The sequence below is a fragment of the Podarcis liolepis genome (genome assembly GCF_965112155.1).
Source record: "Podarcis liolepis genome assembly, chromosome: 7".
Classification (NCBI taxonomy): Eukaryota; Metazoa; Chordata; class Lepidosauria; order Squamata; family Lacertidae; genus Podarcis; species Podarcis liolepis.
This window is the reverse complement of record NC_139561.1, coordinates 52,249,640-52,266,101: the sequence shown is the minus strand read 5'-3', so window position 1 is coordinate 52,266,101 and position 16,462 is coordinate 52,249,640. Positions and strand designations below refer to the sequence as shown.

The window sequence follows — 16,462 nt, the reverse complement described above, 5'->3', positions numbered from 1 at the left end:
CGGCCCAATAAATTTTGTTGCCTGAGGCAAAGGACAGCATGGTTCACACATGTACCCATTCCACATATAGCAGCGAATCCTATTTCAGTACTAGTAACCGGGCACTGCTTGGCCCTGGAGGGAGATAAGCGGGGTGGAGGGCAAGCTTTATGACACACAGCTCTCTTCTCCAACAGAAGGGTATGGTCAGGGAGGAATAACTGAGGACCACCAACTGCCTCCCAGCATATGCTGCCTGAAATAGTCACCTCACTCTGACTAATTGTTGGCCTGGCTCTACCAGGTCTTAACTACCAATGATTTGGGGAGGAAGCGTAATGTAAGCATTATCAGCTATATCAGGAATGCTGCCCCTTTAAGAGAAATAGCTATGGCGCAGAGCCCAGCTCCTAGATAGCTGATTCAGAGGTGTGGCCTGGCTGGAGAAGTTTGTCACTACTCTCTGCAGTGCCCCAGGCCTCATCAGAATTTTTTTTGGTGTGTGCTACCATTAATTCAGCTTATAGCGAGTTTCCATGTAAGCAGCAGAAGACATTGCAGGGAGCACCAGAAACTTTTATATAAGACTGTTCCTCTGGAAACATGACATTCTATAAGAGTACTGTTATCTAAGGTTGCCTCCAGATAATCTGTTTATTGAGCATTCATCCTGATTTCTTTGCAGAGAGGTTAGATGATGTGTCAAGCAAAGATGCATTTTCCCGTCACTTTGCTTATTGTAAAATGTGAATTTGTTGTGCAAGAACTCCAAAACAACTTTGATTTTGCATGTAGATGATGTGTACACCATTGCTATGTGAATCAGAACCAAAAGATACAGTTTAGAATTACGTACCTTGTCATATTGTAGAGGAATCACAAATCGCTTGCAGGTTGGTATAGAATTGAGTTTGGTGTTGTTTTCAAAGTTACCGTCCAGGTTTTTTAAATAAAACATCTGGTACAAGCTATTGTCTTTATAGGAGATGATGTCGAAAACCACATGGTCCTCCTCCTCGTAAGCATTCACGTGGTGAAAGAGGACCATGGCATCCGTGTAAAACTTGGCAGACACAGGTTTCTTGGTCCTTTTGTCAATAAGGTGGATCCAGGTCTACAAAATGGCAACACAACTTCTGGTTAAGAATGTTGCTGTCATAAAGATGGAAATTACATTACTCAATCAAACTGAATAATTCTGTATTTTCATTTTAGATACTTTGCTTTAAAAACTGTATATGGATTGTATTTTATTTTATGTTGTCTGCTGTTCTAACCCAACCTGGTTCTGCTGTTTGAAAGGCAGCATATAAATCTCAATAGTTTTTTATTTATTTATTACATTTATATTCCATCTTTCCTCCAAGAAGCTGAAGATGCGTATATTGTTGTCCCCTCCCTGCACTGTCCTCATGTTGTAGGGTAGGCTAGGCTGACAGACTGTGACAGGCCCAAGGTCATCCAATGAGCTCAATGGCTAAGTCAGAGTTTTAACCCATGAAGAATAATGCCAGATTAACGGGAGGAGTGGAATACAAGCTGACATCAATGACATCAAGTCTTGACTGGGGCTGATTGGAACTACAGTTAGGGATGGATGAAAGTGTCCATTTCAGCTTAACTCAACTTCTCATTGTTCCAGTCTTAAATTCACTTCTCTGCATGTCCTCAGCAGCTTGTAATTTTTATTTTAATCCTCATGAAAACTCATCAGCATATCTGCTTTTTCTGGTAATATACACATTTTTGAATGCAGTTCTGAACATATATAATGCCTTTTTTGCTATTTTCATGAAAATGTGCATTTTAAATTGCACACTTTCCTGCAAATATATGCATTTTTTTAAAAAAAACATTACTGGGTTGGAGAACCGCATTGCAAAATTCATAGATATGTGCATTTTGAAGGTTAATTGTGTTTCAGTTCATATATTGGTTTGCAGAGTGCAAATTAGCTGGCTTCCCATTAAAATGCAAACAGAATCAAATCTCTTCTCCATCCTAAATTGTGGTCTAAAACATCTGAAGAACATCAGATGAGGAAAGGCTGTTTTAGTCAGTGTTGGGCTTTTTATGTTGTTACCGGCTCTGGATATATAATTTTTAAAATAAAATAATGGAATCCTATGCAAGGAAATAAACTTCCAAATGTTAGTTAAACAACATGCAGATGTGACCACCTTAAAACTGCAGAGGTGACAGCCAAGACTGCGCAAATGTACTTCCAGGGGTTTATTGATTTCCGAGTCATCCCATCAAGAAAACTCACATAAGCAAACAGCCTGCAAATTGTTGCTTAGCCATGTTCTCAGGAAAATATGGGCTTTGGCACCTGCAATTTAATGTGAGGTGCGGCATTCCAAAAGAAATGTCCATGCTAATAACAAATAATATGTTGGATGGAGTAAGGGAGCTGTATAAAACTAATAGGCAGTTACAGAAAATTCACTACTGCTCTATTCAGCAAGAAAGGAGGGGGTGAGGGAAAGGTATATATATATATACCTTGTCATCCTTATGGAACACGAGGCAAGAGGCCCAGTTCACCCCTCTGATGTAGGCTGTTGCCATCTTGAGTATATCCAGTTTGAAGGGCTGCTCTATAAAGAGGATGTAATTTTCCGAAAGGCCGAAGCTGTGGTAATAGCTTGGGTGGAGCAGGGAGCGAGAGGGGATGGAACACATGACTTCCAGGTGTTTCAGGCAAGACTTCTTTTTCCTCTTTTCGCTTGCTAAATAAATAATAAAAGAACACATACACTGAGGGTTGTCAACATTTTGGAGCCTGTGAGCTCTTCTGCAAACCAGAGAACTGCCACACCAGTTCTTCCCTTACAACTGTACCCCCTGCCATAATGAGACTTGAATAATGCTTTCTATCAGCTACAGAAGTTTTCTTTCAAGCATGAATTTAGGAGGGGAGGGGGCCAGGAAAACAACCCTTTAGTAGGGAAGGAACAAATCCATCAATTTTGGTTTCTCTCAGTTTCTTATTTCCCCCCAGTCTTAAGTTCAATTTTGTATGCTATTTTCACAATAGTATGCATTTTTATGCACACTTGATCGAGCACATGCATTTTTGTACACATAACAGCTGCAGAACTGCACTGCAAAATTCAATAAAGTGTGAATTCTTAAGGATGGCTTGGTTTGAGAAGTGCACATTAGGTAGTTTCCCATTAAAATGCAGATTCAAATTCATCCTTCATTCCCTACACACACCCCCCCACACACCTTGCTCATCTACACGTGGTCTTTTTTTTTATTCATAGACCACCTACCCATACAACATGGTTGTTCCCTTGCTATGATCCTGGTTAAAATGCCCCCCCCCCCGGCAAGATGCTATTTCTGTTAGGAAAGGAAGTGCCCCAGGTGTTATCCAAGCACAACGTGTTGTACAAATCCACCTGATCCTGCTTTATTTCATATTAATAAGGAGCTCAGAGATGCCAGCTCCTTGTGCCTCTTACCTGGTGCTGAAGAAGGGATCTTAAAGATAACATATTTTGTCTTCCCCTTATCCACAATGGAGGTACCCATATTGAGAACATTTCCAGCACTGTCATAATGGGGATGGGATGTTGACAGATTGATGGCCACGTACTTGGTGTAGTCAACCTACCGCAGGACAGCCAAAGAAGACAGAAGGATGATGGGATGTGTTAATGATCATAATTCACATCCCAGAAAGTGCTGGCACCTTTGCTAAGGAATCTGTTCAGGGGAGGCTGGTCCATTAGGGCAAACAGAACAGTGCCCCAAGAGACTCACGTCTACCCGCATGCAACTCCCACCTGCCTCCCTTCCTACTTAACTAACAGTTCAGAGGGTGGCACTGGCTGCTGCCTTCCTCTTCCTTAGCCTCAGCGTTGCCCTTGTAGAACTCAGGAGGAATATATTAGCTCTGCTAACATTGGCTTTGGCTCCACCTACTGTTTGTCTCCTTGCTTTCTGTCCTACCAATCCTAATGAGCACCAGCCTCCACTGAACCTACGGCTACCCTTGTCAAGGATTCTGTTGGGCAATTCACCAGGAAGAGCAAAGACTAAAACAATGGTATTTAACCTGTGGCCTTTAGCTTAATTTCACGCAAGAGGAAAGGATGGGGGGAAAGGTGGGACTGGTGGGGAGAGAGAAGGAATGGCCCATCAATTTGGGCTCTGGCCTCATCCAATGCTAGCTATAGCACTAGACATTTGGCCCCCAAGGGAATGCAGAAGAGATAAGGTTGCCCACCCCAGACTAAAGCATTGGTTCAGAATTATACTTCATTCAGATCCTGCAAGTTTAAGAGTACTAGAATCAAAGGGACTTTAACAGATTAAAATGGCAGTGGGCCGCAAGGGTTCCGTCCAGACCGTCACTATTTTGGTGCATGAGGTTCAGTCACAAACTGGCAACAAACTCACTATTGTAAAGATGAACTTTTTGCAGTAATGAAAGGGATAGAAAACTGGAAAGTGTGGGGCAACAATTGCCAGGTGGGGCATCATAAAACATGCCCACAAATGAATCAAGATGGATGCTCCATAAACAAGCCATCTGACGGTGACCACTGATGGCTGCATGACTGAATTATAAGATGATATGGAAGGCTCACTTTATCTAATCCAAAGTATAATTCATGCAAAAAGACAACTGCACCCCACAGTGATAGGATCCACTAAACCTAATTACACCTGACAGATTCATCTGCATTAGCCAAGGTTGTAAGATTTATGAGGACAATTAAGTATGATGATAATCAATGCCGGGACTCAGTGGCAGAGCTGAATCATGTTTGCTAGCTCCAGTCCCGACATCGATGCATTGAACAGCTCTTGTACACAGAGCATATGGACACACAGTTTGGAGATGCTTGGCTCTGTGTAGAAGAGAAAATCCCTATGTAGAGATCAGGGGTCTGGCCAGGAGGTGGCATCCCCACCTCCCAGGTTTAGTTGTCTTCAGAGTGCTATAATGAGACATGAATAAAGAAATGTTGAGAAAGGATCCAGTCCTGGGAATTAAGTCCCACTGAAACTGTGGTTGGCCTTACTTCTCAGCAAACATGTATAAGATTGCACTGAATGGTACACTGGAAGCAGGGATGGGCAGAAGGTAGATGTCTGGGTGATTTGCAAGGGTTTCAAACTCTCAATTTGTCTAACAACAGCAACAGCTAAAAAGTATTTTCCCCTCCTAATTTAGGCTGATGAAAAGGCATGTTTGGAATAAAGCCTGAAGTGGATTTTTGTGTGAAAGGACTTGGGAGCTTGGTTCTGGAAGGAGCTTGTGTTGAGAGACACCCGCTTCCTTTCTTTTGCCTGTTCTCAGATTGGTTTAACAATTGATCCCTCTTCCTAGGGAATTCTGAAAACTATAGCTTTGTGAAGGTAATAGGGTTCTCCTAACAACTATCAGTAGCCTTAACAAACTACAGTTCCCAGGATTTTGGGGGGCAGGCCATGATTGTGGTACAATAGTGCAGATGTGGCCCAGCACAGTGGGGTCTCCTACACAAGTTCCTTTGGAATTAGGTTTACAACTATACCCTCTGTATCTGTCAAATCATCTCCTTGCAGCAAAGTGGTTTATCATTTGAGGTGTATTTTTACCAACTCCACTATTGCTCTCATTTTCTAGCCTTTTGCCTTATGGGGTCTACTCATAAGACACCAATGCTTACCTTCTCCAAGGTCTCCAGAGTCCGAGGATTGATTTTCCTAATGAAATTAACCTCACTTGTAGCGTAGTAATCGTCACCATTTCTCATTATGTTGATGAGACAGTTGTCTGTGAACTCAGGTATTGTGTGGGATAAATAACAGAATGCCCTGTGGTCAAGGGGAGGAAGGGGAAATTGCATCACAGTGATAATCTTTCCTATCAGCTTCACCAGGATACTTCTTTAAGTGCCAAGAAAATGTGAAAAACTGCTTTGGTACATATGCATGCACATTATTTGGTTAGACAATGTGTGTTAATCTGCAGCTGAACTTGTAAATACACCACATTCAATAGGATGGTACTTCAGGCAGCAACTAAATTCTACCTATGGCTCCGGCCTGGTGCTGCTCAGATGTTTTGGACTATGATTCCCATCAGCCCAAGTCACCAAGGCCAATGGTCAGGGATGGTGCAGTTGTTTGTCCAAATCATCTTGAAGACACCAGGTTGGGGGAAGACACCTGTGATAGGTCATTCACACATGCAAGGCACCACTTGTACAATACTCAAGGGATGGTATGTTTGTGAATTTGGCCTGTTGGTGGATTAAGTGTCATATATTTTATTTATCGGACAATTTTGACACTAAAAAGTGTCAAATAGACTTGATAAAGTAAAAATACAACACACAGAAGCAAAATAAGGCCAGAAAAAATGAGAAACACTGACAATGTAATATACATAAGATGCTAATCGAAGGACCAAGGAGCACCACCATAGGAGGCAACATCAGTTCACCAAAGGCCTGGGTAAACAGAGGACTTAGCTTGGCACCTAAAAACTGACAAAGATGGCACCAGGTGTGTTGAGCTAAGAACGGCATTCAGTAGATACTCTTGTGTGTCCTGTCTGCCATGTTGCTAGTATTTACTAAATTTTAAAAATTCTGAATAATGGAGTGTTGGGTAGCTAGGATGTCACATTCCTCTACTAACATAAGCAAAATGCATGTTGGAAAGCACCCAGGTATCTTTGTAATGCTGAAACAAACACACATTTCCCAGCTTAAGTAGTGACCCTTGGTATCAAGAATGAGGAGCCTCTGGCTTTCCAGGTGCTTTGAACTACAACTCCCATCCTTGGCCATTGCCATGATGGCTAGAGCCGATGGGAGTTGTATTCCAAAATCATCTGAGGGGCCATACATTCCCCACTCTACTTTATATGTCACATGTAATTGTAATCAAAGATAGGGGAGGGGTCAGGAACTTCTGGCTCAAGGGTTCTATGTGGCCCAAAGGGCCTCCCCCTCTAACTCACAGCCACTTCCCATGCCTACTTCCTCTCCTCCATCTGCCTCTCCTCCTAGGCCCCCTTTTCCTTGCTGTTGAACTGTTTCCCTCTGATCAGCACAAGTGGAATAGTAGAGAGGGGAGGTGTAGACTCAGCTGATTGATGGCAAATAGTATTTGTATCTGACAGGTATGCAGAGCTTGCATTACAATTTAATCATTGTGACCTGGGCAAAATTCCATACATACATACCCTCCGATTTATGCCAATGTTGGGTTTGCAAGTGACATGGTTATGTTAATGTGACTAAACAATTTCCTGCATTTGCCTATGTATGCAGAGGGAGGTGGAGACCTCTGAGTCAATGAAGGTGGGAGAGGAATCCTGTTCTCACGTAGGTATTTTTAAGGAGTCTGGACAACAATTTCCTTCGTTAAACCTATAGCTAGCAGTTAATAGCCCATAATGATCCATTGTGGTTCACCGTCAACAGAAGGAGCAGTCTGTGTATATGTGAAAACAGCACTTTGTAAGGAGGCATTATATTCATAAATAAGTAGAATAGGGAGAGTAGAGACGAGTGTGCCAACGCTGTGCTGCAACAGTGGCCTGGTTCACATGTAATTTACCATGGTTAATGATAAACATCATAAATAAACAACATTTTTACATAATGTTAAGCAATAGTTTAATAAACCATAGTTTAGCATTAGGTGCAAGCCAGGCTAGTGTCAACCTCCATGAGTTGTGAAGTTGACCATCTGCAGCTTGCTGTAGCTCAGTGGCAGGGCATCTGCTTTGCAATGAAGAAGGTCCCAGGATCCATCCCCAGCATCTCCAGGTAGGCCTGGGAAAGACTCTCTGCCTAAAGCCCTGAAGAGCTGTGGTAGATAATACTGAACTAGAGGAACCAATGGTAAGACAGCTTCTTATGAGCCTAGAAAATCAGGGTTCTATATTGTGTGGGGCGTTTCTTTGAGTAGCTCTGTGCTGCAGATGGTTGCCCTCCCACTCATGCAAGGTAATGGGGATGGTGACAAGAGGGTGGGCAGAGGGCAACCCTGGTTCCTTCTGAAGGACCTGAGAGAAGAGACACTGAGGAGCTAGGCCTCAAAGGGAAGCAGGGAAGAGCATCACATTGTGTATAGAAAGACTTGCTTACTTGGCAAATATATTTTTACATGGATCTGGATAAGCCATCGTTCCAAATTCTGACACCACGATTCTGTTTGCCTCAATATTGCAATTGTATGTGTCACTGCGGAGGTATTTACTTCGATAGAAAACTTCACCTGATAAGAAAAGAAAAGAAAAAGCTTTATATGCACATGTAAACCACACATGGATTGATTAATATGGTTCCAATTTCCCACTCATTATGCAAACTGAATTTGATACTTTTGTATAAAAGGCACACCTTAGTTTGACCTCAGCAGACATAGTTCTAAGCATGATTTTGGGACCACATATTAAGGACAGGAGAAGAACCCTGTTGGGTCAGGCCAAAGGGCTGTCTAATTCAGCATCCTGTCCTCACAGTGGCCAACCAGGGGCCTATGGGAAGCCTGCAAACAGCCCTTGAGCTAGAGGTAGGGGAGAGATTCAATGAACTTCACATTTAAAGGTGAGTCAGATGTTGTTGGACTCCAACTCCCATCAGGCCCAGCCAGTGGGGCCAATAGGAATTGCAGTCCAACAACATCTGGAAGGCATCACATAGGCTATCCCAAATATTTGCCATGAAAAATACAAATCTCATGATGCAGGACAAGGGTTAGAATCATAGAATTGTAGAGATGGAAGGGACCCTGAGAATCATCTAGTCCGACCTCCTGCAATTACAGGAATATGCAAATGTCCCATATGGAGATTGAGCCTGCAACCTTAGCATCAGCACCATTGCATGTCAAGGCCCCGAGCCCCCCTCCATTTGTTGAATAATAAAACACACGGCCACCAGTATTTCAGGTAAATGGGATAATTAAGGCCACAACTTTATTGGTTACAGAATATGAGTGGTATTGGCTTAGGCATTGGCATTGAACCGACTATATCTGACTCCGGCCTGCCATGCAGGTAGTCTAGTAAGGGTCAACCACTAGTAGGGGGAGCCCTGTTGATGTACATCAACTGAGAGCTCCCCCAGGGTCCCTGATGGGGTCGTGGCATGGCCCTAGCCCATACCCAGGCTTCAGACAAGATCCATCCCCCCCGATCCCTTTAACGGAATACTCTTAAAGAAGAGGAACAGGTAAACCAGGTTTTACCAATGCCTAACCGCAAGTTGCAAGTGAAGGCAACCGGCTGCTTCAGCACCCAAAAGAGGCAAAAGCAAAGAAAACTACTGCTTGTTTACACAGTGAAGCGGGAAGCTAAGGCAAGCAGAACAGGAGCAGCGGCAGAGATCCGACGAAAGAGGAGGTAAGAAGGGAGAACCCTCTGGCCGTGCGGCTGTTTAAATAATGCAAGCCACGCCCCCTGGCCGGCCGGATTGGTCGGCTGGGGGGCGTGATGCAGCCAGGACTCATCACCACGTCCCCCACTGTACATGGGGAGAACGTGTGGCCTGCCTGCAACACCGCACCCCGGGGAAGGGGAGCAGTCTACTCTAACCGACTGAGCTATCCAGGTTGTGTAAGAAGGTACTGGGTCTAGAAAAGGTTAGAAGCTTTTATAATCAAAGCACACAAAGGCATTTGTTTCAGAACAAGGAAGAAAACCCTTAACAATTCCAGATCGGCTGGGCCTGCCAATGACCCTGATTAGAAAAATCAAACTTCTCTACTTCACTGGCTGTGTTGTAAAAATGCAAATTGTGGAAACACGTTTACAAACTAAAGAAAATGCCAGAATAAGAATATGATAACAGTGAAATCCCCAAAACACAGCATCTGCTGTCCTGGAAACACACAACCTCTTCAAGCTTGTGCTGTGTTAAACAGAAAGCGCAGAGTGGTTACTTTTCACATGTTCAGAATTGTGGCAAAGTTCAGACCAGAAGTAATTGGGAAGGCAGAGAAAAGGATCATGTGAACTATTTGCTCCTGACCAAGCCAAGGTCACTTTGTTTTGGCTGCTGCTACTCCCCGTATTGGGGTCATTCATTACTATATAATGAATAGGCTGAAGAGTGAAACCTGTTTCACAAGTGGCCTACTTTCGTGCTTGGCTTCAGAAGCTAAAAAAAAACTGCAGAAGGGCAGACTTTAAGTCAGTGAAAACTAGGCTAATGTAGCAAGTTGCCCTTTTACCTTTGGGAAACCCATCAGATCTTGTGTGCATCACCATAAAGATGAATCTTACAGATTTTTTTATGGGCAGCCTGGCATTCCCTGGTGCTACACCCAGCCTCCATAAAGAGGCTTCTACTTCATGGCTTGAAGCAGGAAGGAAAGAAATCACCAGTGCAGACCTGCTTCCCTGGTCCCTGATCATGGAGCAGAGTTAAGACCTCAGCAACTGGGTTCAGAAGCTCGGAGAAAATGACTTTAACCATCTTCTCCAACCTGGTGCCCTCCAGATGTTTTGGACTACAATTCCAAATTGCCTAAGCCAGCATGGCCCAAGGTCAGGGATGATGGGCAGTATAGTCCCAAACAGCTGAAGAACTGTACAAGACTGGGAAATTCATGCCCCTCCCATCACCCCTTGGCCATGCTGGCTGGGCTGATGGGACAGGGGTCCCACAACATCTGGAAGGTCAAAGGTTCCACATCCCTGTTTAATGCACTGACTTTTAACCTAAAAGGCAAGAGCAGAGAAAATGCTGTGCCTCTTAACGTATGCGGAATACTTCCCCTTTATCACGCAGAAGTGAAAGTCACTAAGTACTTTCCCACCATCACATGTACAGTTCAGAAGCTGTCTTATTCCAGGTCAGATTATTTGTCCTCTAGCCTAGCAGGCAACTCCATAGCCCAGACTTTGCCAACCTGGAGACTTTCAGGTGTTTTGGACTATAACTCCTATCAACCCCCAAGCGATGGCTGGTAGCATCTCTCTAGGGTCTCCGGAAGAGGTCTTGCCCATCACTTGCTACCTGAGCAAATATCTGAAGATGCCAGGGATCGAATCTGGGACCTTCTGCACCCAAACAAGCTGTTCTTCCACTGGGTTGCAGTTCCTCCTTTAAACTGCACCAGGGTGTAAGGAAACAGGATCTAAGTCATGAGCCCAAACAGTGCTAGATATTTATAACGTATACTAAAGAAAGGGAGTGCCTGGCGTGCTCTGGTCCATGGGGTCACGAAGAGTTGGACACAACTAAATGACTAAACAACAACAAAGGGAGATTGCCATCACTGGATCTGAAGTTGAGAAGCTTTTTCTTTGGATTAGATCTCAGCTTCTCCCCTAAACTAGCATTCGCTGTCCAACAGTGGCTAGCCAATGCCTCTGGGAAACATCCATGCAGAGCTTGACAGAGAGAGCCATGACCTGTTGCCCACAAAAGCTTTAGCACATTAATTATGGCATGTCTCTGACATCACAAATGACTAATGCATTTATTGTGGCATAAGACACCTTGCTGCTCATCTCCTATGGTGTGTCTCCATCCTGTGGTAACTGGAGGTAAAATCTGCCTTTTGAGCACTCACTCTCCAATCAGCTGCATTGCACATTTGTGTGTAGAAGGGTTCAGTGACAGAGTATAAGCCCAGGCGTCCTCATCCTCGGCCCTCCAGATGTTTTGAGACTACAATTCCCATCATCCCTGACCACTGGTCCTGCTAGCTAGGGATCATGGGAGTTGTAGGCCAAAAACATTTGGAGGGCCGAGGTGGAGGAAGCCTCGTATAAGCTTTGCATGCAATGTCCCGGGTTTAATCCCCAACATCTCCAGGTCTGTCTCCTGCCTAGAATCCTGGAGAGCCCTTGTCTGTCAGTGCAGACAATACTGAGGTAGATGGACCAATGGTATGATTCAATAGAAGGCAGTTTCCTATGTTCCTCTTCAGTTTGTCTATTAGTCGGTGGCGGGGAAGAAGGGGGCTCTATCCAACATCTGATTGAACTCTGTTTTTGCAAAATCACTTAGTGGCACTCTGCCTATTTATTAGGGATGACAAAGATACTGTATTATACAGCAGGCTATGTTTTGTTAAAACTGGCATTAAATGTTTTTGTTGCTGAACTTGTATTTTGTGATATGGTGCAGAAATCTGGGATAACCCTAGTAAAGGTAAAGGGACCCCTGACCATTAGGTCCAGTCGTGACCGACTCTGGGGTTGCGGCGCTCATCTCACTTTATTGGCCGAGGGAGTCGGCGTACAGCTTCCGGGTCATGCGGCCAGCATGACTAAGCTGCTTCTGGCAAACCAGAGCAGCACACGGAAACGCCGTTTACCTTCCCACTGGAGCGGTACCTATTTATCTACTTGCACTTTGACATGCTTTCAAACTGCTAGGTTGGCAGGAGCAGGGACCAAGCAACGGGAGCTCACCCCGTCGTAGGGATTTGAACCGCCGACCTTCTGATCGGCAAGTCCTAGGCTCTGTGGTTTAACCCACAGCGCCACCCGTGTCCCTCTACTAGGGATAACTCTAGTAGAGAGGAATTCAGTGTAACCAAAAATAAGTTATGGTGTACACTAGTTGTAGTCCCACATTGTACACCTGAGACATTCTTCAGAATGGAAGTTGGCCTTCCTTCTTTAAAGGCACATGTTCATGAACCCGTAAGTTATAGATTGGACAAAGCCCTTCTCTATGTCAGCCCAACATTTCGCAAAACTGAATATTTTAAACCTGCAGAAAAGAGAAGGCTGGGCACAACCTTGTAGGCATTTGACAATGAGTTATTCAATTTTACCTGTATGGCATCTCAGGATGCCTCTGACGATAAGATCTGTGGCATCGTTTTAGTTGAAGATACCAAAACGGACTTTGAATAGATACAGAAGGTGATACATGAAACCAGAGATAGTCAATAGGGTGCCTTCCATTAAATAATAATACTAATGAAACAACAATTATTATTATTATAATAATTATAAAATGGATTTTTGTACTGCTCCCGCCAACCCAGAAAATACCAAGATAGCTATGCCTTAAACTTATGCCAGAAAATACCAAGACAGCTTCACATCAAAACACACACAAAATTTAATAAGAAAAATAGATTTTAGTAAACAACAGTTACCAAAGGCAACAGGAACCCAGGGAAAGCCTGGGTGGACAGATAGGTTTTTACTACTACTACTAATAGATAGGCAATACAAACAAGCTTACCATTTTTAATTGTAAAACTGTGCAACAAAGCCATGCCGTCGAACCAGTGATTGTATTTACTTTCCCCGATTGTATGCATGCCTGGACCGTTACGGAGAAGGATCCCCTCCATCCAGCTTGGGATCTCACCTGGAAAAGAAAGGGACTTTTTGCAGCAGGATATTTGTTTCTGCCTCAATGGAACCCCAGAAGTATTTCTGTTGAATGACCCCCAATTGCCCAGCCCTCACTCCTGCCAAATTAATATGGCAGGCTGAGATCAATTTTGCAACATGTCAAAGGTGACAGGATGGAGGTTGTTTGGTGATCTTAGAAATGGAAGGATGCTGCCAGACACAGGTGTCGGATGCATTAGGCAAAAAAGGTGTATTAAGTCAGTAGGGTGGCACCATCCCAATAAAGAAACCCTTCAAAAACCCCATACTACTCAAACTTCTGTTTCTCCCAACTGTTAGGATGGACCTACAAACTGCAAGTACTTCTGTAAGTATGTTTAGACACCCCTCCCCAACCATTTAGCTACTGGCAACACATTCTGAAGTGGAAGATCACCAAAAGGGAGGCGTAACCCTTGAACCTCTCTTATCCAGCTGCAGTCTGGGGAATAAAGCAGTTTGGCTGAGCAATTATCATGGATTACACGGATTTTTAGAGGGTAGGCCTATAATCTCTTCTATTTCTGATGTTTTGGTTGTGAGTGCCATTGTTTATATAGCCATAATGGCACCACCCACACGCAAGAGGGTGTTATCAGCAGAGTTGGAGAAGCCAGAGTTTTGCAAGTGTAGCAAATAAATCTTGAGAAATAACCCCAAGTGGGGGAGCGGGGCGGAGGAACTATCTAAAGCAGACCAATGAGAACTCAGCCGCCACAGAATGCTGACTGGTGGCTGCAAGGCAGGGGGCAGAAATGAAAAACCAGGGGGAAGAGAATGAAGTGGCTGGAATCCTGAACTGTCTGTTGTAGGTCCTACTTGTTACTGTATTGGCCTAATATAAGCCACACTTTCCCCCGAATTCCGACCATGAAAAGTTAAAGTGCGGCTCTATGGACTTTACATGTTTAGAGGCAGTGGTGGAGGACCATCCCTTACACAGAATTGGCCACCATGAGAAACTGTATACTGGGCTAGATAGGAACATAAGAAGCTGCCATATACTGAGTCAGAACCTTGGCCCAAGCTTAGTAATGTCTATATTAACTCTCCAGGGTTTTGGATGAAGGACATTCCCAGCCCTACATGGGATTAAACCTTGAACCTTCTGTATGTGAAACAGAGACTACCTCTGTAGATTTAGCTGACACCAGGAGCGCTCCTCTTTACATCCTTACAATCTTCACTTGAGTGGCAAATGCGGAATTCTCTCTTATTGTAAACAATAACAATCATACTGTCCATTTAAATCTACCTATCATTTAGTTCTGTGTGTATCTGTAGAAGTGGATGTCAACACACTTCACAAAGGCACTCATGCCGATGTAAATCCCAGATGAGCCAAGTCACAGTAATAATGCCAGTGCTAAGCTTATGATGCACTGACCATGGCAGAATTTATGACAGCAATATCTTCAAGCCATTGGTCATGCCAGAAAAAGGAAACCAGGATCCAAAGGCTCTGAAACTAGGCCAGTGAAACTCAAGGGAGCTTTAGATAATTCCCCTCCTTCAACAACCCTCTTCCTCATGCCCCATTGCGAAGTGCTTTTGAAAATGAAGGGAGCTTGGCTGTTCAAAGGAACAAGTAAAGAAGGAAAATAATCCAAGGGAGCTCGCCTCTTCTTGGCTCTCACTCAGCCAGCCTTCAGCAGCCTGGTGCCCTGCAGATGGTTCAGACTACAACTCCCTGCAGCCCTCAGCAATACTACATATGCTTACTTATCCTGTCTGAGTCGCAAACATTTCCAATGATGTCAATCTCATAACTTGTGTGTTCCCCTAATTATTATTCCTTTTATAACTTGAGGCAACTTTTCTCTTACTTAACTATCCTTTGTGCCAAGATACGTTTGCCCTAATATTTAACCCAAATCAAGCTACCCTCTTACAAGAGCAACATATTTCTTATAAAATGGCTTGATCTAATCCAGTATAAATGCCTTATGAAAGAGCTAGGTTTATCTAACATGCTTATTTGCATTACATGATGATTGACAGTGAAAGACGCGCAAACGCACACACACACCAAACAGGGAGACAGGAGCCAGGCAGGCAGAGAAGATGCGGTTCTTCCATTTTTATATGGGGATTTTAGCCACATGCACAAGGCATTTATAGGGAAGGAAGGAAGGATATGTTGGTGTCTCAGGTTTGAAATGCCAAACTTAGCTTTATTCTTGTGAGAGTCCCTGATGTGGATTAGTGCTATGGTATGTATGGCAGGGGTTGGTGGGGGAGCTAATACTTTTATGTCTCCAGCATGATTTGTGGTTGGTTCCTCTGTAATTTGGATTTTAAGAACTTGTATTAAACTAATTTAATTTGGTTTGATTTGTAATAATTTAGATTATTATTTTTTTTTAAATCAAAATGGCAATGCACAGTGGAAGTCAACCAAATCTTTTAAACCTGAATCTTTCACAGTGCTGATGGGTCTTGAACTTGTCTGGCTTTGAAGCTATTTTTGGATCTGGTATGCTAATGCAATGAAGAATATTTTGTATTCCCTCATTAGTTGTTGGTTGCAGTTTTGTAGGAAAACTAGGAGAAAGCCTTTCTTTAGAGCAATGAGATTTTATTTACTAAAGTAGCAAAGTGTCTGTCATTATGATGGGTCGGATACAGGTGGAGGAATGCTTTGTGCATCATAAGGAATCCCGGACATCTCAGTGGGTTCACCTGCTGTGCACCCATGCTATGAGATTCCTGTTCATGTGCAATGTTGAAACAAGACTTTGCCCACACCGCAGTAATGGCCCAATGGCTGGGTACAACTTTCTCCACACACCTGAATCATTTGTTTAGGTTTAGAAAATCGACTTCTGGCAAATCAAGCTACTGAGAATCAAGTCTTGCCTTATTGATATAACGTTGCCTCAACATCTGCTTAGACTTCCTCTGGGATCATGCTAGAATCTGGCAGAATATTGGGAACAGACTTTTAAATTTCCAAGCCTGCAAGCCACAACGAAAGGTTGCAGCACAATCTCACCTCTTAAAAGTAGTGCTCCGCTTTAGGGTGCCAGCCTCTCCATTCCATCCCCACCTTCATTTTGTGTGCCCCCCACAACAGTCAATTTTCTGTGGATATTGAACATGATTTATTCTTTTGCTGGAAGGAGAGGGTTTTGGGGGTATTTTTTGGTA

General features: G+C 43.6%; 1 protein-coding gene across 2 annotated transcripts in view; it reads right to left on the bottom strand.

Annotated features, from left to right (window-relative positions):
* Nucleotides 1-16,462, bottom strand: part of BCO1 (beta-carotene oxygenase 1) — a 35,722-nt gene that overhangs the window by 17,231 nt on the left and 2,029 nt on the right. Inside the window, exons 2-7 of one of the 2 annotated variants that reach the window (XM_083515024.1) lie at nt 13,158-13,286; nt 8,088-8,217; nt 5,652-5,799; nt 3,453-3,600; nt 2,485-2,711; nt 836-1,093 (exon numbers count right to left, since the gene is read on the bottom strand). In XM_083515024.1, coding sequence (XP_083371150.1) covers nt 836-1,093; nt 2,485-2,711; nt 3,453-3,600; nt 5,652-5,799; nt 8,088-8,217; nt 13,158-13,286 — 1,040 coding nt within the window. Of the gene's footprint in view, nt 1-835; nt 1,094-2,484; nt 2,712-3,452; nt 3,601-5,651; nt 5,800-8,087; nt 11,975-12,738; nt 12,811-13,157; nt 13,287-16,462 lie in introns of those variants that run through there. The other variant, XM_083515025.1, reaches the window with a different exon arrangement.